At 37.3% G+C, this 26,030-nt stretch overlaps 1 protein-coding gene across 1 annotated transcript; it reads right to left on the bottom strand.

Annotated features, from left to right (window-relative positions):
* Window positions 1-491: 491 nt before the first annotated feature.
* On the bottom strand, window positions 492-26,026 carry LOC104372971 (uncharacterized). The gene is made up of 19 exons (XM_086614850.1): window positions 25,816-26,026; window positions 24,484-24,602; window positions 24,109-24,237; window positions 23,289-23,353; window positions 23,129-23,185; window positions 22,930-23,028; window positions 18,795-18,862; window positions 18,000-18,087; window positions 16,285-16,354; window positions 15,598-15,670; window positions 14,765-14,848; window positions 12,584-12,713; window positions 11,875-11,919; window positions 11,700-11,781; window positions 11,523-11,615; window positions 8,716-8,795; window positions 7,798-7,841; window positions 944-1,023; window positions 492-614 (listed from the first exon to the last, which is right to left on the bottom strand). Exons 1-19 carry the CDS (start codon window positions 26,024-26,026, stop codon window positions 492-494), a joined length of 1,740 nt encoding a protein of 579 aa, XP_086470976.1.
* Between the last annotated feature and the right edge of the window lie 4 nt (window positions 26,027-26,030).

Below are 26,030 nucleotides of genomic sequence, written 5' to 3'. Positions count from 1 at the left end.
TGTTCCAACTCTGCAAAAGACTTAAGAACATTTATGTCTTCAGAATACAATTATATTTGAACAGTGTGTAACAGCAAGGAGAACATTCAACAAAATACTGTATCATTAAAACTAGCTTAGATGGATTTTAAATTGACCAGCTATTAAAACTTATTGAGACTCACCTGATCAGCCATGAATTCTGAGAGGTTAAGTGTGACAGTTTGGAGAAACTTAAATATTGGGACTCAAATTAATGCACAGCTGAATATGAAGGGCAGAGTTATAAACGCCAATAAAAGCTGCTGATGCAATCATACATAATGGTCCTTTTCTTTAATCTTTAGACTTTATATAAAGTTGGGCAAGACCTTGCCTTGCCTAGTCTCTAGAGTAGTAGACTGCAGTCCACAAAGTATGAGGGAGAGAAGTTCCTGTGGCTTGATCCATTAATCCTATTTGAAGGCCTGAGCTTCTACCTTGATCATTTTTCTTGTTTGTTTGAGTTTCCCTCAGGATGAACAGCTGACTTTAAGATCCTTGGCCCAAGCTGGGGGGCGCAGGGAGTAGCCTGCTTTCTCTGCAGCCTGCTGCCTCTGAAAAGGATGTTGTAAAATCTGCTGTAGGAGACGAACCTGGAAGCAATTAAAATGGTTAAGTTTTTACACAAAATGTTTTTCTGCAAAAAAGAAAAGTTTCTGCCACTTCATATTACACACTCTCCTGGCTCCAGAAACTGTAACAGGAGTTGATTATTAGTATTGCTATTAATATAGTCGCTACTATTTATGTTATAATCAATGCTATTAATAATTTTGTTAATATTTTAAATAGTAATTCGTATTAGATAGTACAGTGTTAGTCAAAGTGTAGTGTAGGTTCAAAGCGTACATGTAACAACTGTTTCATTAACAATCATGCCAATTATTAATAGATCTGACAAGAAAGAAAAAAATAATTTTACCTCTGAGAAATCATTCAAATTAGCTTTTTGCACTGCTGATTCTGCCATCCAATTCCTAAGTACGTATCTCGGATTAACAGCTGAAACCAAACGTAAATCATGTTAAATTTAGTTAGACATATTCAACAAAAGGAAAACACAGTCATTGAAACATCTCATTGAAATCTTCAAGGTTTAATTTGCCCATCAAGAAAAAAAAATGCTAAAAATGAAAAGGAACGAATCGATCTATTTGTTTTTATGAGCTGCTACAAGGATTTTTTTAAACTTGCACAATCAGTAATGCCAAAGTGCCAAACAAAAATTAGAGTAGTACAGAACATCACATTGATACACAAAAGGACTTCCTGTTATGAACACCAGCAGGCTTTTCAAATGTGCCGAGTTTACCATGGCCTAGGTTCCTGCCTCATTGTTGGAAAGCATATTTCAATGTTGTCCATACCTTCCTGGAGATCATAAAAATGAATATTATATTACTCAATTTAAAAAGGAATTATTAATATATTCATTAAAATATATGTACTTAGATGTTCTTTCTTCTATATCATATATCAAAAGTGTAGCCATAAAAGCCTTTAATGTTGCATTTCAGCTGTATTTTTTAGAAACTACTTTTTCAACTTTCCTTTTAATTTCCCAGTGGGGGTGGGGAGAGCTTCCCCAGTTTTCTCCACAACTGTCTGCTGCATCTTTTTGGAAACACTCGTGACAGCTCCACCACTTCTCTGGCATGTTCCAGGCTGATTGTGTCTAATTAGTGGTAGAGAGATTGTAGGGACATTGAAAGTGAAACTGCTGAATTAGTAAACGAGGCTGTATCTTACAGGACAGCAATTAACAACTCACAAAAGGAGTTCTGTCAAACTGTACACCAAGGAAGATTCTCATAAGCACACATGGTTTTTATTATCAATTTTTTAGCAGATAATGTCAACACAACTCTTATTTTTGCCTTGCAATTAAAGCTTACGATTCTACTTCAGAAAGTTTTCCCTTTAATTAATGATCAAAACAATGTCACAGATTAATTGTAACAAACATATCAAGCTTAGATTGTAAGTCTTAATTTGACTTTGGTGGTCTGCATATTTTCCCAAATTCAGTAGCTGATTATTACATGAAGAGGTTAATTACTGATACCAGAGGCATTTCACTCATGGACTCGAAACCGAAAGTCTGTCCATAAGGACACACACAAACCTCATCTGTTCCTTCCCTTTCCATTAATGTCCCAGTAGGTTTTATATGAATAAATGTTCGTTTTATATAATATATTGCTTTCAAAAAAAATCCATGTAACTTTATAAAATATTCTTAGAAATACCCTTACAGCATATCTAAAAAGGGTGTTAGAGAAAACAGAGTATTCACCAAAATCAGCATCCTAAATTTCGCTCTATTAATTCCTCTAATCAATTAGTTATGATGTTATTTTATTTACAAATAATAGATTACATTATGAGAGGGATGATCAGAAACTATTTTTGATAAAAGGATTAAATTTAACCTATTTCCATTTCCCAATTAACTCTGTTCTTGTATCTCCTTGTACTGCTTCTTCAGCTTGCAAACATGATTTGTTTATCATAGCTGACTACCAAGACAATTGATGTCTTTGAGAAAAGCTATGACTGGCTCCTCCTAAGGTTCTGTGGTTGGACAATCACAGGACTCTATTCATACTTAATAGCTCCTATACAGAATTAGTGCCTAGTACAGTGAACAAACTTCTCTGTAATAAGCACTGCTTCTAAAAAGCCCATTTAACCAGCTAACAAACTAGAATTTACTGAAGCTATGTGATCAGTGAAACAACACTTGCATGATTATTTTATGATTCACAAAGTAATTAAATTCTTTATGTTTGGAACTCAATGATAGCTGTTTTAAGCCACAAGATTTGACATACAGCAGCATTACATGACAGGTCTTTATGTTATTTAGAAAAGTAAGGACAAAAAAAAAAAAAAAAAAAAAAAATCACTCTATGCTCTAAGTGCTGAACTCTGAGCACTCTTGTTCCTGCCAGAATAGAGAAGGTGAAGCTCTCTTACAAAATCAGAGCGTGGGCTGAAACCAGAAGTGTCTCAAGGGGTACTGCCACGGCCTCCTTTGTAAAAGCTGCCCAGGTGACAGAACGACTTTCCAGCACAACATCCAGGTGCTGACTTCCATGAGAACGAGGACTGAGATTTCGTAGATGTCATAGATTTTCTAGGTTGGAAAAGACCTTAGAGATCATCCAGTCCAACCGTCCCTAATCTCCCATTAAACCATATCCCTAAGTAGTTCATCCACCCTTTTCTTAAACACATCCAGGGATGGGGACTCAACCACCTCCCTGGGCAGCCTATTCCAGTGGCTGACAACCCTTTCAGAGAAGAAATTCTTCCTAACATCCAACCTGAACCTCCCCTGACTAAGCTTATACCCATTTCCTCTTGTTCTATCACCCATCACTAATGTAAAGAGCCCTTCCCCTACCTCCCCACCATCCCTTCTCAAGTATTTGTAGGCTGTAATCAGGTCTCCCCTCAGCCTCCTCTTCTCCAGGCTAAACAGCCCCAACTCCCTCAACTGCTCCCCATAAGTTTTATTTTCCAGCCCCTTGACCGGTTTAGTCGCCCTTCTTTGGACCCACTCCAGGAGCTCAATATCTCTCTTAAAGCGAGGGGCCCAAAACTGGACACAATATTCCAGGTGCGGCCTCACCAGTGCCGAGTACAGGGGCAGGATCACTTCCCTGTTCCTGCTGGTCACGCTATTCTTGATACACGCCAGTATCCTATTGGCCTTCTTGGCCACCTGGGCACACTGCTGGCTCATATCAAGCCGGTAGTCAACCAACACCCCCAGGTCCTTCTCCGCCAGGCAGCTCTCCAGCCACTCTTCCCCGAGCCTGTAGCGATGCTTGGGGTTTTTATACCCCAAATGAAGGACTCTGCACTTGGCCTTATTAAAGCTCATGCCATTGGCCTCAGCCCAATGATCCAGTCTGTTCAAATCCCTCTGAAGGGCCTCCCTACCCTCGAGCAGATCGACACAGCCTCCCAGCTTGGTGTCATCCGCAAACTTACTGAGGGTACATTCAATCCCCTCATCCAGGTCATTGATAAAGATGTTAAACAGAACTGGACCCAGCACTGAGCCCTGAGGAACCCCACTGGTGACCAGCCTCCAGCCGGATTTAGCCCCATTTACCACAATCCACCCAGAGATGCAATCCACCCAGACAGACACGTTCTCCTTTTTCACATTAACCCTGTTCAGTATGTACTTACATATATTAAATAAAAGCCAATAAATATGGCTGGCTATTTGGAATAGCCTCTACATAGTCCTAACAACACCCTGCCCTAACTGCTAAAAAACCAGAGTTTTCTCACTTGGCAAAGTAATTTGCTCTGGCCAAGTATTTGATTTAATTCAGAAAATGGGGTTTCAATAGTAAAATATGATAACAATACAAAAAGAATATTTAAAAGGTGAAGAAGTTAACATATGACTCATACAAAAAATTATAATTTACATAACCATGACTCATATTAGCAGAAGAATATTTGTCCCAGAAATACATTCTTAACAATTGCAAATTGACAAGTTTCACAGTGGTGTTAAAAATATCTGTAATTAACACAAATGACAAGATAATTATGAGAGAATAAGGCAAGCCAGATAAAGGATAAAGCAGAAAAAATTTTGTGCCCTTAGGAGCATTTTATGATCCGGTCTACAGGTTTTTTTACATGTTTCTTTCCATAAAAGAAATACAATGATAGAGTTGTATGGGGATTTGGATTGTCAAAACTTTTTGATCAACTCCTAAGGAACTATGTTTAGGCAGTACAAGATAAAGTGCTACTAAGGAGTAAAAATTAAATGAAGAGGGAAAAAAAAATAAAGATAATGAATAAGCAATCAACTTGAAATGCTTCAAGATAACGTACTTTGAGACACGAGATATTTTACTAGACTTACTAATGATGAGAGAAAGATGATAAATCATGAGCGATAATGGCAATGTATTCAAGGTCAGGCAAAATAAAGACAGCAGTAAGATTTAGTGGGACTTACCAACACATATAAAAATCTAGAGAGCCTGGACAGTTTTGACTTTAACATGAAATGCTGGGTAAAAATGCACAGTTGACAGAGTTGAGCCAGATTGGTGCTGCGAGTTGTACTGACAAGGGTCAGCTGTTACAAGCAAATACTTAAAAAAACCCCAATTTTAAGAGATTACAAGGGACATCAAAGAGATCTATTTAAATGTAAAAGAGAACAATAACAAGAAAAAAAACTCTGTAAGAAACTTCAGTCACCCTGTAATACGGAGAAGATAGCAACAATGTAACAAAGTTTGTTTATTTTAAAAGGAAAATAAAATTTTAAATAAACCAGTAACAAATTAACATCAGAAGTCTGTTAGGAATTTCTGCTAGCTCTGCTGCATGAATATATTGTGATGACTGGTTATATGGAAGAAAACTAACTTAACCACGAATCTTTGCGTATCAAGTTTCGAACTGCAACCAAAACCGAGACCACTACCACAAGTGTAGTCCTGGAGGCAAAACTTTTCCCCTGTTTTGTCTCCTGCGCTATATGATTCTCTGAGATACCTATAGAAAACCACAATGCTGGTGTGCAGAAGATCATCCCCAAACTGAGATCATTTCTAATTTGGAATAAAAACTCTGAATGTCATAATCTTCTCTAAAAGCAGATTCCAAAAGCAGAAAAATAAGAAGTGTGTTTAGACAGGCATTAAATTTTAGCTGAGGAAAACCGAGGCACTCAAAATCTTGAAACAGTAGCTGAGCTAAGAGCCTCAGAGTCTCACAGTTGAAACTTCTTAGCCCTACCAAAATACAATTAATAAACCAAATCTTTTTTCTTGGTGACTGTTTTCATATGAACTTTCTAAAAATGCATGTAAAATTGCAAGAAGTGCTCTTAAAATTGGATGGAGCCTTGGTTAGAAAATGTGGAATTCAAACCATGTGATGATAATTTGTGCCCTATGTAGTTTTTAGTCTTACTACTGAAACTCAGTGCTATCTCCTGCCATTTTCCTACTCAATCAACTAAAGTTTTTGAAGAAAGTGACTAATCAACATCTAACAAAAGAGTACAGCCATTTCCATTAGAAATGAGAATAAAACACCTTGCAAAGCAACATAGCGTATAATACCTCATGCAGAATTTGATCAGATCCTCCATTTCCTTCACTCCCTTTTGTCCACAGATTTTCAGTTGCTCATTGTCTTTTATAGGCAAATTTCACAAATTTATCACAGCTCACTGCAGATCCAAAAAAACATCTCCCTGAATAATTCTTAGAATTTCCTATCTCCTGTGATAGCCAGCCAAATGCAGTACCTCTACCATTTTGTATTTAGAGTAATTTGAAGAACTAAAGTACTTTCCTTTCATGACTAGACAGACCTTTCACAAGAAAGGAGTTTTTTTCTCCAGGTGCAGAAAAAAAGTGGGTGTCTTTCAGAAACTTGAATTCTTCACAACATGTAGAAAGAATTTCGACATATTTGAACACTCAGACAAGTCTCAGTCCCTTGAGCCAGTACAGGATGCCTACCAGAATCCTTCCTGTGTTATCAAGGGTTCATCGCCAGAGAACAATGTTGTTCTGAGCAATGCAAACCGACGCATTCACAGACGGCTAAAGGAAGGAAGTACAGATCACAGAAAAGATGTTGCTTGCACTCAGGAAAAGCAGATATAGGAGAAGAGGAAGGGCACCTCTTACAAGGAAATCAAATCCTAGGGGCCCTTTCAGGGAGCACACTACTTTGCAATGAAGTGTTACAATTTGGGAAGTGGCCGGAGCACGTCCACCGTTCCAAGGCACTAAGGTGAAGCCTCACTTGAGGCATGACAAGATACAGGCAACTATGTTCCCATGGCCCAGTAATTCGTAAGTTCTTAAAGGAAATCAAAAGGAAAAAAAAATTATCAAGTCCACAAGCACCAAAGCATAGAATAAGCTGGAGGCCTGACATCTCCTGAGCCCACAAGTGGAAACCATAAAAAAGAAGATTATAAAAGAAGTAAAAGAAAAAGAAATACCAGAAGTTAAACAACAAATAAGGGAAAGAAAAACACACAAACAGGTAAACGAGAATTGACATGAAATAGACCACAGCTGGTCAGCTGAGTTGGATTGCTTTAGTGTCTATATCCACATAAGGTGTGACACAGGTCACAGCAGCCTTTGTGGATACTGGCAGGAAAAGCCTTCTTCATGACATCTTCATCACTTGTGATTTCAGTTCCCTGAAATATGAATGGACACATGCTCTGTCCTTCAAAAACCGCAGAGTCTAAAGAAGAGCAACCTGGACTAGCTGTGCATTTCCGTGACCTCACGCTCTTACACCTCAGTCAACTGATACGACTACAACTGTATTCACAACAGATGTTTGGGCCAGCACAATTTCTTCATAAACGTGGACAATTAAACTAAAGATTTTTTTATCTTTTTTTTTAAGGAGGGAAAAAGGGAAGAGTCTCAACTAGGAAGACTGCCTCATTGTAGCCAAGAAACTTCTTCATCATTTAGCTTACATAAAAAGTACATATATATTCACAAGTCTAGCCAGACACATGTGGCTAGATTCTAATCACACAATTGGGTGAAACCGGAGATAGCCACAGTGAATGTATGGCATTAGGAGGTTTGCAGCAGTGTAATGAGAGTTCCTCCTCTTCAGAAAAACAATACATTTGAGTTCTCCTCAAAAGGAAAAATAACTAACACTGAAGAGACCTACGTAAATAGAGAGCTGCCATCTCCAAGCATATGAATTCCTTTGGATTGTTCTACTCACTTGTCATTCTTGTTCTCCTCTTGGTGTCTGAATCACCCTTGTTACTATATGTGAAAAACAATCAAAAGAAGAAAAAAGAAAATGCTTTAGCTAATGAGGGTTATACTTATTTTTAGAAATATTTTATTTGACTTTCATTAAAATAATTAAATGTTCTGCTTTTGCGTTCAGTCAAAGATGTGAATCTCTAAGAATGATTAGACTTGGGGAAAAATGCACTTTCTTGTAGGTTTTGTATCTTGTATTAATTTTTTTTCCTTAAGAATTGTATTTACTGACTAAAATTTCCAAGTACCTGCTATGTACTTCTTTTCTCTACTACCAGCCATGCATACCATATGTGACTAAGAAAAACACGTTGCATTCTTTATTGATTTAAGACAAAAGAATTGGTAGGAAGTTCTAACATGCATGTCCCTACCTATGCAACACCAGCAGTCTCTAAACACAGTCTGTGTATTCACAACTGTTCAACTTCCACCCCCTGTCATCCTAAAGCCGTATTACTACACAATAAAAAATATATGTATTACCAGTAATGAAACACTGTTAATTCCTATGTATTTGCAAAGCCTGACTTTCAGATTCTCAGACTTGAATCTGTAGGACTGGTATTTTAACAAAAATTATTAACCGAAGAAATCTCATCGGTTGCTCAGTGAAAGACAACAAATACAGACCACTCCTCCTATGTCATTTTTACATACCTGTGTGTCAAAACAGAGCTACAATAGTAATTGTTATGGAATCTAGCACAATCTAGAACCATAAAGACAAAAAAGGCATATGAAACTGTTGGGGCCAGTATACCAGGCCCACTAAAGATTATGGAAAATTATTGCAGATTAAAGTTGCCTGCTTCTGGCAAATACACACTTGGTGTTATTAATTTAACACTTGAAACGGCAGCAGACTTACCGATTTAATCTCAAGAGGTACATAGTAACCCATTCTGAAAATAACTTGTGTTTACTCAGATCCTGGAGAGCCCAGAACTCCTAAAGAGGAAGAAAGAGTTAATGGAGGGTAATCAGAATTGTGTTGCTGTTAAGCAAAAACCAAAGCAGCAAAAGAATATTAAAAGTATGTAAGAAGGAAACATACAATGACCCTTCAAGGAATTTTCTCAAAAAAAATTCTACTAATATCTTTTCCTCTGTATTTAAATTTTTACTTTTTGCTAGCATGATACAGCCATATTAATCCATCTGTTATGGCAAATTCTATCTAAACACCTACAGCACTTCACCCCTATTTTGCCTTGGCTTATTGTCTGAACTATTTTATTTTTTAGGCTACATAAGTATCGGTTTTTCTCTCTTCTGAGTTTTGTACGTGGACCAGATCTATTTGTAGAAACTTTTTTTTCCTCCAAAAAATTGTGGAATAAGGAAAATGTATTGATAAAGAAAGATAAGGTGTGGAGAAAGAGGGAAATTTAAGGTTACAGGGATAGAAGAAAGTTGACTGAGGAAAAGAATAGAGACAGTAGGAGAGGAAGAAGGGAGAGGAGGCAGAACTTGGAAAAGGCAAACAGAGAGAAAACAGAGCTTGGCATTACTGCCTCCAGTGTTAGACAACAACCACAAGCTAGGCTTCCCTGGTTGACTGCAGTCAGCTAACAGCTGCTTCACATTACTCAGCTGCAAGGAAGTAGCCAAAGCTCAGACAAAAACTGAACTTCAGAGAAAGAACAGATTAGAAAGAAATGGACATAGATAAAAGGAGGCAAACTGCAGATATATAAAAAAAAAAATGGGCAAAAGTTAAGTAAGGGAAATGAAAAGCTAGAACAAAAAGTTTTGATCACATCTGTGTTGTTTTTTTTTTTTAAATTAATGAAAATCACATTTGAGTATAAAAATGAGTTAAAATTACAGAAGCAACTAAGAGCTGAGGGTCAGGCAGGTGAATAACAGGTGACTGTGGGAGTAAAGCATTTGTTCAAAGATGTGCCGGGTTAGGCTTCAGGAGGGATTTCAGAATGTTTCCAGTTAATACTAAACATAAGGGCTCCTGCAGTGTTCCCGAAAGGTTCTGGCATTTTTAGATCAATTGGAAAATAAAAGTTATCTGCAAACCAATATGAGAACTTACTTTGTTATTGACAAAGTATTAATGTGTGAATAAACAGCAGGTGAAGTTACTTTAATATTAAAAAAAAATCTTTAAAAAAATAAAACTTTTTACTAACGTAAAATCGTACCTGCTTTACCACATCAGTTTTAGGACTCAGAACTTGTGGGCTAAATCATTTCATCGTGTGAGGAAAAGGCCAGCTGCTACCAAGTGAAGGCTGCAAATGACCCTTGACGTAGCAGCAGGGTCACAGTTATGCCATGATTGTTAGTTCCTCAGCCTGCCCCTTCAAAGGGGTGGGAGATGGCATTGCCATCAATGCCACTACTGCATCCATACTGCATGAGGGTGGCTTCCCTTCTTCTTATCGCATGTAGACCACAAAGAAATGGAAAAATCCCTTGTATTCTATGACAAAAATACCTTCTCTTACAAACACACCCATTCTCTTATCACCGTCCCTGTAAAAATGATTAATTCCACAGCTACAGCTCTTTGTATTTTTGCTGTTTATCACTAGAAAATCTCAACTTTTTAATTATTAACGGCTTCAAGCTCACAGAGAAGGTCAGGCTAGACCTCTTACTTAAGAAAACATAAAACCAGAGAATTTGGTCGAGAATTTGGTCAAGATCACTTAATTTTCCAGGATGCAACTGGAAAAAGAAATAGTAACTCCTCATTTTCATTCTATGCTTTATGCACAGTCATTCTGCTTCCTAAAAACCCTCAGTAAGTCCACCTGCTCTCATTTTAAATTAGATTCAAAGACAAACAGAAATGTCAGAAGTGAGGGAAAGGCCATTAAGTTTCACAGGCAAAGTGAACAATACTCCTCACATGGAAAAGGTATTGTATTAAAGAATTTTTAAAAAAATAAAATTGCTTTTGGCTCTTGCAAAAAGGCTTCCTTCTTTCCTTTCCAGATCAGGTATTTAAAAACTTACTTTTCAGAATTTCCTCTCTACATTTTTATCCCATTATTACTTGCCTAGCATCTCATTCCAGTTCAAACATTGCAGCCATACTCCCACTTCTAAAAATTTCACTATATCCATGCAAGAAGTTTCTCTCTTTTATTTTAGTCATCTTATCTCTTTTATGGTTTACTTGGTCCTGAAGAATAAGTTTAGGCTGAGTTAGCAGCAACACAGGATGGGACAGCAGGCTGAGAAGGACACAATGACAAAATGTATTCCTATGCTGTAAGCTACATTTAGGAACAATCTTGTGCCCAAGGAAGGGCAGAGGCTGCTATGGGCAGAGATTCTAGCAAGAGTTTATGATGAGATGGGATCTCACTTGTCACTAGATACTGAGACAACTTCATGGAACTGAGAGCAGAGGTTTAGGCCACCTAGTAAACCCACATTAGGAACAGTTTGATTGACCTGAGGTTGATACTTTCCTTATGAGCCCTGTCCAACTTCACTTGTGTTATATTCTTATGAAATACCATCAGAAGGTATTCTTAGGTATTCTTAAGCAAAACAACAACAAAAAAGGGTCTTCCTGTCCCTTAATAATGCTACAATGACAGGTTTCCCAGGTAAAACATGGCTTGACTCATCCTCTATTTTACAGCGGCTATGTGCAACCTGATTTACTCATTTTATATTGAGTATTTCTAAAATTGGAATTAATACCTCAGGAATACAGAGCTCCTTTAACTGGTCTTCAGTAATTTCACTGAGCTGTCGAAATGTCATTGTAAAATCAGCCTTTGTATCTTCCATAAGCTAGTAAAGAAAGACACTTCTATCAGTGTTTTTAAAGTACGGGGTATCAGTTCGGATGCTTGCCAGCAAAATTAGCAAACTCACTTTTAGGAGGAAAGCAATCAAATAGTTATCGTCCTCATTCTTCCCAAGAAGACCCAATTTTGTTTTGAATAGTTCTGTGAAACTGAAAATAGTAACACAATAAGGAAATTGTCACATAACATAATTTATAGTATTGTGACTACAACAATACTGTTTGAGTTCTGGAACTACATACCGGATGTAATAGCGCTCACCATATCCCTCCAAAATCTGGAAAGCTCTGCAAAAACAAAAGAAATGTCAAATTCTATTAGACTACAATACCACTGTGGGCATGACCCTACTGTACACTAAACAATGAAAACTCCTGTCTGATATCTCACAAACATTGATATTCTGAATCAACGGGGATCTGTAGTAGGAAAAAGACTGAAGGGAAACGTTTTAACAGGCTTCAAATATATAAAGAGCTGCTGCAAAGGAGCAAAATGTAATGTCCATCCTTTTCATAATGAGTAGGAAGTCATGAGTTTGAACTGCACAAAAGAAGAGTCATACTAGGAGTCTTTACAATAAGATATTAAAATACTGCCTCATTACTTCAGGAAGATGTATGGTCTTCATAAGAAACCATCTTAAAGAACAAGCGTGATAAACATATCATAGAAAACTACAGGCAAAGGTCCTACCTTAGGGAAAGGAGAATGGACCACACAACATCTAGGACTGCCTTTCAGTCCTATTTTGCTATTATTTACAACCAATGAAAACCTTTCTCCTCTCCCTCCACCTTATTGTGGCCTATAATTAGTTCAGAATCCATTTCCACTTAGAAAAACAAAGATTTTAAAAGCTAATCCCTTTCTTTCCTATGCATATGGTGATTAGAGGGTCTCCTGTCTCACTAGTTCTTTAAGTGTTAAGATATTTTAAGGATTACTTACAGCTGCTTTTGCCTGGGATCCAATAAAGGTTTCAGAGCTTGTAACAGCTTGCTCAGATTAAACAATCCAACGTTTGCCTGGTTTCCTATTTTATACCTCCTTTCATCATCAGATGTGTTTGGAACAAAATCTGTTTCAAACAAAACATTACTTTCCCACAACAGAGTAACTAAAACAAACAATCAATGTTAAAATATTGAAGTGCATTCATTTTTATACTTACAGAGCAAACTAATAAAAGCCTTACAGTTACTAAATATTTAAAATCAGATCATAAGGATACTTATTTACAGTGAATCAACTCAAGATCTATTATTTGCAAATCTAAGGATTACATCCTTCACAGACAAGTTCCCATGTCTCAGAAGTGACATTTTCTTACTTGAAGATAGAAAATAAATTCAGATGTATAAACAGAAAAAGACTATTTTTACACTAAAACCAACGTATTATTCAATGTTTTTACTACCCATAGCACTACTATTTAGCACACAGACTAATCAAACATCTGTACAACCAGATTCAGAATTTGTAAGTATTTTTTGAAAAGCAACATGTATAAACACGTATTTAAATAAATAGGTCACCTAAGCAAGATTTGTTTCAATTGCACAAGCAAGCTTTATGTATACAGCTAAAAATTAGGGCTAACAAGTTCCAGTATGCATATCCATTATTTGGGAGACAATAACTACCTGCTATGCAAGATACAGGTATCCAGAAGTAAAACGTACGCGTATCTACAGCACGAGTCTCTGAATGGATGCAGTATGGATCCTTTGCTCAGATCAAATGCAAACAAGCTGATCAATGCACATAGCATTGCCTGAGTCCTCAGGACATTAGTAACAAATGGAGCATTAAGGAGGAGACCTGTGACACATCTGTCAGATCTAGTGATTGGTTTAAGCCTGAATTTTAACTCTAAAACATTTAATCTGGTTCTAGAGTGTACTGGCTCTGGCTGGGACGGAGTTTTCTTCACAGCAGCCTGTATGGCGCTGTGTTTTACACTTGTGACTAAACCAGTGTTGGTAACACATCAATGTTTTAGCTATTGCTGAGCAGTGCTTGCACTGCATCAAGGCCTTCTCTGTTCTCACTCTGCAACCCCAGCAAGTTAGGCAAGAGGTGGGCAAGAGGCTGGGAGAGGACACAGCTGGTACAGCTGACCCCAAATGACCAAAGGGGTATTACCATACAACATACACCATACAACATCATGCTCATCAATAAGAACTAGGGGTAGTTTTTCCAAGGCAGTTATTGCCTGGGGACTGACTGGGCATCAGTCTGCTGGTGGGAGGTGGTGAGTGACTGCCTTTGCATCACTTGTTGGTCCCCTCCTGGCCTGTTTTTTTTTTTTTCCCCCTTCACTTATTAAACTGTCTTTATCTTGACCCAGGAGCTTTTTCTCATCTTTGCTCTTCCAGTTCTCTCCTCCAGCCCGCAGCAGGGGAGTGTGCACGAGTGGCTGGTGGCTCTTTAATTGCTGGCTGGGGTCAACACACCACATAGACAAAGATGTAAAAACAGAAAAGCCCTGTTTCTGCAATACAACAGAAACAGTATGACATTTATTCTCATGAGATTTCCTTAATTTGAGGCTGCAGTCTCATGAAAACGGCAAGATAACCACTGCTGGTTTTGAAGCTCACTCATATGCAACCTCCAAACAATAATCTAATAATACGCATTTATGTACATACTGGACGTATATGTATCAATCCCAGACTGAGTGAGTTCATACTTTCAAAGAAAGGTTGCCATGACGGGGTAGGTTGGATTTGTTTTTTTTTCCAACATATAATTAGCTGCTGTGACTATAAAAGCTAGAGCATGATGCATGCAGTTACTGTATACCACTTTTGCTTTTGGCTGCTTACAGCAATATGTAATTTTTAGTTTTCTAGGCTTCTGTTGTAGCGTCTATTCAATTGATGAAGTTCAGCTGGAAACATTCTCATGAAAACAGGTTTAATAGCAATACTTCATTAACAAGACTTTTAAAATTGGCCTCTCATACAACTTTTTTCCCTAAAACTCTTCAAACAATACACCTAACTGGGATTTTTCTGCTAATAATGTCATGAGTTTTCGGACACACAGAAATTACAGATATTAATATAAAGAAATTATTTTAAGTAAAAAAGTATATTTGCAATCAGGTGCTACACTCACTTGGGTCATAGGAGTCCATAAATCCAAACGGACCATAATCTATTGTTATGGATAACAAACTGAAGTTATCTGTATTGCACACACCTACAATAAAACAACAAGGAGAAAGAAAAGTTAAAATTCCACCTGAACCTTGCAGTATCTAGAAAATTTGCTGTGAAATAGATTCACTGAATCTAGAGAACTTTGGAGCAGTTACCTTTCAGAAATCAGACTCTGGAAAATAAACTTGTCCCTCTTATTCTTGACCTGGCATGCATTTTAAGCACGAACATGAGAAACTATTTGCTATGCTATCTTGCATCTGGTTTCTATATCTAGGTGGCACTGTTTCCTTTTCCTTTCAGTGCTACGTGGTATTAAAACAGCATCCTGCAAATTGGTCATTATCTGCTTCTTTGCAAGCTGACTGGGTGCTGTATTAGCAAGACAATGCTATTTTATTTTTCACAATAGAAATCTGAAGTAAAGGTGGACAGCAGTCTATCCTATACGCTATAAAAGGTCAGGGGTTTATGTAGATGCATCAATTCCAGAGCAATTAAACTTACATATGACATCAATACATGGTCTATGTACATCAGACTAGTACAACAATTCTGAGTATTCTTGCTCCATATTCTTGCTTCTGTCAGACAAAGTCATGCTTTGAAAGGTCAGAAAGTGCTCCTAACTCTGTTAGGAAAAAACTTGTATATTAACGCATAACAGATACTACTGTAGGTGAAGACATCAGAAGAACTGAAGAACAAAGTGATAAATAAAAGACATCTTTAAGTATATGACTATAGAGAGTCACTCCTGTAAAGTTAATGCCATTTCCTGCAGCTTACCATGTGCAAACCCCACAGACATCCACAACGCAATCAGATTTGCAGTCTCGGATACGACTGTAGAGAAAAATTCCTAAAATCAAATACATCTTTTACTTCGAGTCCTTTGAATCAAAAATATGGAATACAATAAATAACATAAGTATTTGATTCACTTTAGACGTATGTCATGCATTCTATTTTTAATATGTATCTCTCTGTGAGGACATTTCATTAATATTCTAAATGATGTGATTGCACAATAACCTTACCCAGCAAAGACTACAGTTAACTAAGTACATACAGATGCCCTAACAGAAATTGAAAAGTCAAAAAAAGAAACAAAGACACTACACATGCTAGTGTATATACTAGTATAGACTATATACACTACACTTGTACTAGAAAAAGCATAATTCGTCATTTCATGACCATTGCTCACTTAAGATCTGAGCAGTAAGAGACAAAAACAAAACAGAAAACGGAAGCTTCCCAATAAATGTTTCCATAATGACAAGTAGTGAAGAATGTTCATATCTGAGAAAAAAACTTCAATAAGCAGTTTTTTACTGAAGAGAATCAACAAACTTTTGCTAATAAAACCTGGAAGCTTACTTCAAATTTTAAAACCTGAAACTTTGAAAAGCTTTGTATAATTTTTGTTCACATGCTCATGGAAAATAAAAGTAACTTTTAAAAAAGACTTACCACATATCTATTTGAATCATTCATGGGTATTGATGGAAAATGTTCCTGGATGACAAAGTCTAGCAATCTTCTGTAATATGAGAGGCAGAATTCTTTAAACAAAACTGGTACTTTTAGAACTGATCATTCAAAATTCTTGTTTTCAACCAGCTAAATGCTGATGTACAGCTCGCTGCAAACGGCTATTAGAAAAATCAATCTATTTATTCAAAGGAGTCTTGGATTAAGCCCTTCCAAGTGCTTAGAGATAAAATCTAAGGTTCCAGTCATAAATATGACTGGAGACTGCCATGCAGAGTAAAAATTATTCCCACATGTTAAACTTCCAGAACACACCAGGACCTGGTTTTGCATGTCGTAGTATCAATTTTTTGAGGAAAAAAAGAAGTTTGCGTATCCAAGAAAAAGTATATGATTACAAGGAATAATTCTACACCAGAATTCTCACACAGAAAATGTTATGACTGAATTGTTATGAAGTAGGGTTACTTGCCACAGTAGCTGGCCACTCCCAAAACAGTGCTGCATAGTCCTACAAGACAGGCCCAGGAAATTGGGATACATGCATTAAAAATTGCAATGTGTGTCAGATGCATATCTTCGCAGATCTAAAGTTTTACAGCACAGTGGCTGGCATTTAGTACGTCTGGGAGCTCCCTGTAGAACCCTCTTGCGGTCAGAGGGCCACTGGCACAGGAAGCTGTAAGCATCATCTACACGTGGGGTTGGCAGCCTGGGCAAGGGTTGGGCGAGAGCAAGGGCTGGGCGGCTGCGCACACAAATACGTAGACTTTACCTTCTAATCAGGTTGTTGGAGCAAGTCACTGAACGCCCCTCAAACTGGGACAGTTTTATCAGAGCACCTAGTAACCTGACCTTTAGAGGAGTGTCCAACCTATTGCCTCTGAATTTTAGCTGGTTGCTCCAGGACATTCTCTTTCAGGAGAATCTTCTCTGAGGAGGACGCACAGACAGCCACACTAGCCCTGGCCTGTTCTTGGCCACTCTTTCTGAGGCCCTCTCCAAAACAAGCAGGAAGGAGCCATCTATTCTGCCTGAGTACAGGTGGTCTTTACATGCTCCTTAAATTCAACGGGACACAAACACTTCAACCAAAAAAACCCCGAACAGCTTCATTACCAACCCCTACATTGCTCCTGAGAAGAAAATGACCAACTTCTAAATATTTACAGTAGAACTAAAAATTTGTCATGCTAATTGCTTGAAATTGAATAACATGCACAAATTAATATTGCTAAGAGGCTTAAAACCACGCAATAATTTCTTACCTAGTATACTTCTCTGGTACTGTATATTCCTGGAGAGCACACTTTACACAACGTACTTACAATAGTGATCTATTTCATATTTCTGCTAATTTAGCTTCACAGACAACTATGAGAAATGGAGGAGCTTATACTCTAAATTTGCAAATATTTCCCAAAGAAACTCCTCCTCCCTAGTGCCTAGTTACTAGATCTATTTTAGCTATAAAATCTTTCTAATTTTTATGACCTAGGCCTTCAAAAAGGGTATGCTTGTAGAAAAATAGTCAATTATCTTCCTAAAGCATGCAATCTTCCCTTCTATATAATTTGTCTAAATTCCAACTGTATATATGCATTCTAATATATATTTGATTGTTAAGATTTATTATTAAGATACATTTGATTGTTAACTCACTAATGGAGTTACTATAAATATTAAATTCAAACCTTTGTAAGTCCAGTTCCCCAGAATGAGCTAAGATTTCCAAGGATCCTATACGAAACCATGATTTGGCAAGACGTAGGACTATTGCACCTTAAATATAGACACACGTGTTTACATGTAAACAGAGTATCAGCAAAATAAAATAATCACATAGTAAAAGCCATCATGTGTTGTTTCTATAGATGCACAATTTATATGTGCATAGTTAAACTGGTATTTTTATAAGTATGCTCAACATATAACAGATGAATGTTTATATTACTTTACCACAGACACATTTTAACGATAAAGTTCAATTTTCTTAACTTGGATACATTATACCAGCAAACACAGGCAAAATTCCAGTAAAGCATTAATACTAGAATTCTCCAAAGATGCTAGCAACAAAGACAGAACCGACATAAATGATTTCTGATTTTTCCCCATGCTGTGCCATCCCACACTTTTTCAGAGCAGGTGTAGCCACAGTAGTGTTCCCACCATCCTAGTATTGCTAGTAGAACAATGGAAAATCTCCCTTGTTTTCCATATCATTTTTGTAATTGCATGTGAAAATAAAAATTACACCCCTACAACACATATGCTACAATCACAGCAGACCTGTTCATAGGACTTCGTTTCTTTAACTAAGGTATGTTCGAGACGGATTTTCTCAGGAAAAGTTTTATCTCTTAATAAATTAAATTAAGCCTATTTAGTACTTTTTATTACACATATATGACATATCAAAATTAATTTTTGCAATGGAGAATGAAGTTACAGTGTTGCAACATATTATTTGGAAATGTGTTCATTACCTCTTTCTTTCTGAATATTTCCATTGTAAAACTGGTCTCTCCACACATCATCATCACTTACAACTAAGCTGTAACAAACAAGAAATGAACATTATAAAGTTATCTCAGGAAAAATAATTTATATTGAAGATAAGCCATGTTTTATATAACTTTATCTCTTTCATAAAAAGAAAGATCTTTTTGCTGGCATAGCTTTGTATTTACAAACGATACAGGCAAACAGTAAGCTGAGGCTTACCAAGCTTCATTAGCAAGACGCATTTATTTTTTATTTATACAATGTTGTCCAATTTCCATTACTTACATTGTTCTTAGGGAGTGGGTTGCATTCAGAAAAAATACTGCATTCATTTGGAACCTCAGTGACTGATTAGTGTGATGATAACATAAATAAGTCACGTTTTTCCTGAGGATAACAGCGAAATTAGAAGGACAGAGAAATTAGAAACCAAATTGTTGCATCAGATGGGGGCTGCCCTTTACGTGAGCCAGCACTGTGGCCTCAGGACTTCGGGGACAGATCTGGACCCTTACCAATCAGGAACTCTTCAAATAGTATCAACACACAAAAAAAGCATAATTTTGATGATACATTATAATTATCCCTTTCTTCTTCACTGCTAGTTGTACTTGGATTTTTAAAAACAATCTCTTCCTTTCATTTGCCTTAAAATTCTGCACATCCTATAAATTTTCATGTTTATCCAAATATTGAGATTTTTGAGTGCTTAGAACAACTTTCCTTCCTCTAAAATATTTCACAACTTCCATTCATTTTACAAAATAAAATACACTGTATTTTCTGTTATATCAGGAAAAATTGAATCAATCCTCACAAACTATGCAAGGGCATCATATTCCTCTAAGATTAACATGTAGGAAGTTTTCTCTCCAAAGCAACTGCAATTACACTGATGACCCAGCAGAAGTAACGCTCAGTGCTATCTTCTAAAAGAGGCCTTGTCCCCTCAATAGGCACAGAAGTCTGCTTGTTCAAGAGTCTGGCAGCAGGAAAATTTAGCTCATTTTGCATAATTCTTCTTTATCTTTGCTTACTGATAATTGGAAAATATTACTCTATTCAAAATAGTTGGGTGGCATGCCATTTGAAATTTAATGCAGGTACTTACAGCTGCTAGCTATCAGGTAGTTGAAGACTGCACAGAAGACAGAAACAAACCTTCCTTGGAGGTGCACAGAAAAGGACAAGAGGCAAACCTAATACTCCATTCATAAATATGACTGAAGACAGTCACAGAGTTAAAACAACTCCCAAGCGTTAAATTTTGAGAGCACACTAGATTCTGGTTTTACATACTTTAGCACCAAAATTTTAGAAATCATTTAGTTGGACCAAAAATTTGGGGTATGCATATAAACATAAATATGTACAAAAAAAGGAAGGGTTTGTCTGAATTCTTACAGAGTGCAGTTGCTTGCAACAGTTAAGTGTGGCTTTGAAACTAAATTATTATTATTATATTCCATATTTTTGAAGGTATCTTGTAGCTATCCAAACTGAATGTTCTCTGTTAACTGCAAAGACCAGGCAGTGAATTGGTCCAGAAGGAAGGAAAAAGTACCTAGAAATCAATCTGCTCCTATTACTGGATCTGTACTAATTCAAGGAACATCAGGAATTTTTTTCAAAAAGAACTCTTTTGGAAACAATCATATATGATTGGTAAGTTTGCAGGAGTAAGTACGAAAAGTGCTGACATAAATGAGATGGAAGAAGAAAAACTTAATTCTTAAAGAAAAATAAAAATACTCAAAAACAGGGAACGAACCCCAGACACTAACGAAATCTAACAAAATAGAGTGTGCATCAGAGCACTAGGGGAGAGGAATCAGAACAACAGTGCTATCAGATTTTATTGTTTTGAACAGACCTCTGCCAGAAGAGTTGTTTCTTTACGACTATGTAACTCTTAGCAGGCTCTCTGCAAAATTCCAGCGCTTCTCTTGTTACTGACAAAAAAAATCCACGGATGCATCAACATTTGGTCAGTTACTAATACATGTTAATGGATGAGCAACACTTAAGAGCTGGCCAGATAGTGGAGCAGCCACATAAAGATCCCTACATTCCCACTATAAAAATAGTTTTCAAACGGTCCCTGTAGTTGGTAAGTATCATTACTTGAGAGAAGGCAGCAGGAGACCAGACGTACACACAATCACAGAAAACAGAGCACTGAAAATGCTGGAACAGCACTCACAGAAGGACAGACAGATTATATCCCTCCCTACCCCTGGCTCTAGTTTAGGGACTGGACTTTACACTTCCAAGTGCTCTGCTTGCTGTTTTGCACAAACATCAAACCCTATGCAAGTAAGGGCCACCCTGGAAATTACGCATATTGACTCACTTTTTTGATCTAATGAATAACACTACTAACTGGTAGTCCCACTATGTGACTAAAATGGTAACATATGAAGAAGTGTTCTTCATCTGGCAGTACAGTCATAAACTGTAGCACCCCATTGGGAACACAGTACTTAAAATTAATAGAGTAAACCAACCTGCTGAGTGTTCTGGCATAAGCTGTAAGGCTTTCCCCCACACTTCTGCCAAGACTTGATGAGACCTCTGTAAAAGCATCCCACCACCCTCAGTGCAACAGCTTCCCATTGGGAAGAATATGGATATCAGCTGGGGTTTTTCCAAATGAAGTCTTGCAAACAGTCTGGATAGCTTGTACAGCAGTTAGGAGAGCCAGGCATTTCACCAATTTGCCAGTAGAGAACTAAAGCACACTATGTACTCAACAGAATTTGCGCACAGTTAAGGAGTAATTTCATACTGGTTTTGCACTGTACGATTTGTTGACATGACAGCAAAGAAAGGCTATAACCTTGCCAGATGCTTTCCTGCTGATATTCGGACAGATTTAAAGTCCTGCATTAACAGCCAACAGCAAAGGGTCTCAAGGTGAAGTCAATGAATAAACTATCAAAAATGTCATTTACAAACACTGCACTTCAACAGAGCAAACGTGTTAGAATTAATGCCAGAGAGATTTGCAGACACTTTGCAAATAGAGACACCTAGCCATGTGGCAGCTGAGTACAGGCCTTTTCTGCAGAACATTTACTTTCTTTAAAGCCTGAAATGCTGAAGTACAGACATGAGACCACTTGGAACACAAACCAAACTTGACATTTTAAACACGATCATCTGAAAAATTCAGTTTACTTAATTCTGAGAAAATCATCCAAACGAGTGAATGTATTAGTCTTCTTTGGTTCAAACAGAATTAGTTTTAAATTATTTTTTTTACTAAGTCTCCCTCTCTGCTCAAGAGAGGTTTCCATAAATAAGGAATTGAGAGCACTTACTTACATTAAGTACTACCTCCAATATTAATGTCTATTCATCTGACTATTTATCCTATCAATCTTACAAATTGCAACTAGATGACTATGACAATACAGAAATAGCCACTTTCGTATTTTCCTACTTGGCCTGATTCTAGAAAAATTAATCCAAATGCTCGACTTTAGTGTAATAAAAGATTCATTTATTAACCATGTAAAATTGATTATCCACATCACTAAAAGTATTATTATTTACAGGGCAGGAATCTAGTCCCGCTGTGTCTGCAGGTCTTTGGTGAGTAACAAGGGGCAGAACAATTTTTTTTTTTTTTAAGAGTTTTTTAAAAGAGTTTAAAGAGTTTTTTAAAACTCTCAATTGCAGTATCACAAAAGCTGGAGAGTGGAGTTAAAGTGTCAGATATAATCACTCAATCTAACTTTCATTTTTTACCTTCTTTACAAAATGAACTAGATTTCAAATTAAGGTAATTCAGTTAAGACAGTCTTGCAAGTGAACAACAGCTGTTCACCACAAGAGACAGATAGTACACAATATTATATTTAAACAAAGTAGTACTTTAAAGCATACCAAAGACAAAAGTGAATGGATTAATTGCTGGAGCTCATTATTACTGGAAAGCTTTTCTCAAAAATCTACAAAACTGGAGGGATATATTTTGTTCTGATTGCACACATATGAAAAGAAAGATCTATCCTCTTGGAAACTAACTGTCCTGCTTTATTGATGCTCAGTGAAGCACAGTCACAAGATTACCTGTAAACTACAATGCTATGGAAAAGAAAATAAAAATACCTAGCAGCTCTGCTTGTAGGAATTCCAAGATAGTGCATAGCCTCACTACACAAGAATTCTCGCACAGAAGAGCGAAGCACAGCTCTTCCATCACCATTCCTATGGAGAACAGAGAAATAAGGAATAGGTCATAAAATCAAAGTAAATTTCAAAAAGAAAATATCCGGTTTGGGTGTACAATAAATTAACTGCAACTCACCTTGAGTATGGGGTCTTTCCTGACCCCTTTAACTGTAGTTCCCACCTCTCACCATGCCTGCAAAAATACCATTAGCATTTCTAACAGTACACCTTGGGCTGTGCATATATCAGCTAAATAGAATACAGAGTTGAATCAGTCACTTAATAAAAAGTCACACCTGTTTGTATATATTCCGATCAAGTGGGCTCTTCCATCACCCAGCTGACCTGCCCAGCTACCAAACTGACAAAAATGAAAATCGAGTTATTTTTTTTTCATCATTTACAGCAGTTACATTTTAATGAGTACAAATTACAGGAGGTTCTCTGTGATCTACACAATATAATGACACATTTGGTCAAGTAGTCATTAAGATATTGATGCCTAAAGCTGTATTTCCACATTCACACCAATATGAATCAGAAAACCACAGAAAAAAAAAATATGCCAGTAATCTCCATTTTTTTTCTTTAGCTTCTAGCTATGATGTACAGCTACAGCCCAGACTCTTGATCAACAAGCCTTTAAACTGACACAGCTTGTAATTTATTTTTTTAAATAGCAAATTACAAATTCTACCATTCTTTTCAATGAATAATCTTACTCATTTCAATGAAACTTAACTCTACGTAATCATGGCATGGCTGAATTCAGTGAGGCTCTGTCCTTCTTCACTCCTCTCAGCTGATAACACCTATCATGAATCAGAGCTTGTCAGGCTGCAGGGGTGCTAAGCAGACTCTGCAGCTAACGGAAGTTAAAAAGATAATTTGCTTCTGGCACAAACAGAAGCAGAGAAAGCAGACATGGTACCATGAAAGAATATTATAGTTCTCTTCCATCTGCAGCCCCTTATGAAGAATAAATCTGCACTCAAAATGTTCATAAATGCTTATATACTTAAGGCATATACTCATATACTTACAAGTATTATCAAGGTATAATTCACATGAGAAGACCTACATAATTCCACCTGGAAGAGCAAGCGCCATAGTTACCTGATGACCCCCATACCTATGGGCCAATGGAACAGACCCAAGTATCACTTTCCCACCACTGATGAACTGCAGAAAATCAGACGTTTCTTTGACAGATATATCAAGATCCAAAATATTTTCAAGAACTTCCTGGACAAAAAAATAATACAGACGGTACTTGAATATGATAAAATTTTCAGTGGTAATGAATGTGTTTTCTCTACAGATTTCATTATTAAAAGGCATCTCACAATATGTTTTAAATGTTCTAATTTTTTAAAGTATCTATTGATAAGATGCTTTCACAATAAACAGCACCTGAATATTAAAATATATTTTAGTACATGTATTAATGATCTCTACTAAATAGAGAGGAACAAAAAAATAACCACCAACCTTTGAAACAGCTATAAGACGAACTCTAGATTTAAAAGGTGTAGGATAGGCAATTGAAAAAATGCAGTTTCTCACATTACGGACATAATTTTCCTGGATCACATCAACTGGAAACAGATCTGTAAACATGAAACAGATAAGAAATATTTAAAAAAAAAATATATATATTATTCTTAATACCTTTCCTCTTAAATCCAATCAAAATACTTCAGAAACAATTAAAACCTGACTCTTTACCACAATATTAAGCCTGCATGAAAAGCAGGCCCAAACAAATTTAGGATTTTACTCTGTTTAGGGTTTATGAAAAGAATTGAATTCTGCAGTTAAATAAACTGGTAGGGCATGCTAGTTTTAAGATCTAAAATGTATTTTAGGCGCAGATTCAATTAACTGTCATCAGAACAGTCTCCGGGCAGTTTTTATATCGCACTCAACTACACGCAACTCTAAAAGATATTTGCATGAGATAGACAAGTTCAGCTACCCCCACAGCTAAACAACGTAGCGCAACAGACAAAGTCACTGCGTACCAGTAACTGTGGTATACAGCCCATATGCAGCGACGATCACCAAGTAACCTAAGAAACCAGCCTGAAGTCTTCTCTGAGTAATGTAAACAGCGAGCTAAAGGGCCAGAAGATGCATTTCTTGCTGTAGCGTAACATACGTACTCAAAAGATGTGCTTCATTCTTCCTTCAGACCTACTCTGCACCCTGACCCATGGTAACAGAGGACAAATATTGTTTTAAAACACTAGATTAATACTGTGTGTTTTAACACCTTTATGGATTTTTGCTTGCAACAATCTTACGATTCCATGTTAATTACAAAATCCCAGTACCTCATAGTCTCTGTTTTGTAAAAATTGGAAGTTAGTTAGCATCTCTGAAGACTTGCTGTTAGCCGTGTTTCTCAATACCCCTAATGACAAACCCTGTCATCGCCAGCTACCACATTTATCACTGATTATTACTTCTTAATGCTCGCAAGTAATTGCATCACCTGAAGAAATTATTTCTGTAATGTTATCATATAAATTATCTTTGCTATTACAGACAATTCTGCATGCCCCAGAGCTATACCGCTTTGTGTACTTCAAATCAGGTGCCAGGTCACCAATTTTGCATTAACACACACTTGGGATTCGCACAGCTCTCCATTACGATAAACTGCCAATACAAAGAAAAAAAAAAAGCCTCTTATGTCCAATCTAGTTTTAATTAAAAAATATTAAGTATTTGACTGTGTATATAAGGTCTCTGCTGGGTTATCGCTTCAGTGGCTGCTGCAACCCACCAAGCAAAGCGCCAGGGCGGAGCGGGCTGTACCTCGGAGGCTGTCGGAGGAGAGCGGCCATGCGCAGAGGTCGGCCGCCCCCCGCCGCCGCCGGCAGTGCCCTGGCTCGGGGTGCGAGGCGCTGGGGCCGGGCGGAGCGCGGCAGAGCCCGCGGGAGGCGCAGAGCGGGGCCGGCCGACCCGCCCCGGCCCCGGCCGCGGCGGCCCAGGCCAGCCAGGCGGCCAGCCAGGGCGGCCACCGCATGTCC

This window comes from Tauraco erythrolophus, chromosome 7 (genome assembly GCF_009769465.1).
Source record: "Tauraco erythrolophus isolate bTauEry1 chromosome 7, bTauEry1.pri, whole genome shotgun sequence".
Classification (NCBI taxonomy): Eukaryota; Metazoa; Chordata; class Aves; order Musophagiformes; family Musophagidae; genus Tauraco; species Tauraco erythrolophus.
Note: the sequence above shows the minus strand (reverse complement) of the source record. Positions and strands in the feature narration are given on the sequence as shown.

What these genes read in the sequence shown, in the direction of transcription:
- LOC104372971 (XM_086614850.1), bottom strand. Translation starts at nt 26,026, where the DNA reads ATGCGGTGGCCGCCCTGGCTGGCCGCCTGGCTGGCCTGGGCCGCCGCG. An exon ending in CCTACAAGCAGAGCTGCTAG is followed by an intron (nt 18,863 to 22,929) that starts GTATTTTTATTT and finishes TGTTTGTTACAG; the next exon opens with CTTAGTTGTAAGTGATGATG. An exon ending in ATTTGAATGATTTCTCAGAG is followed by an intron (nt 615 to 943) that starts GTAAAATTATTT and finishes AATTGCTTCCAG; the next exon opens with GTTCGTCTCCTACAGCAGAT.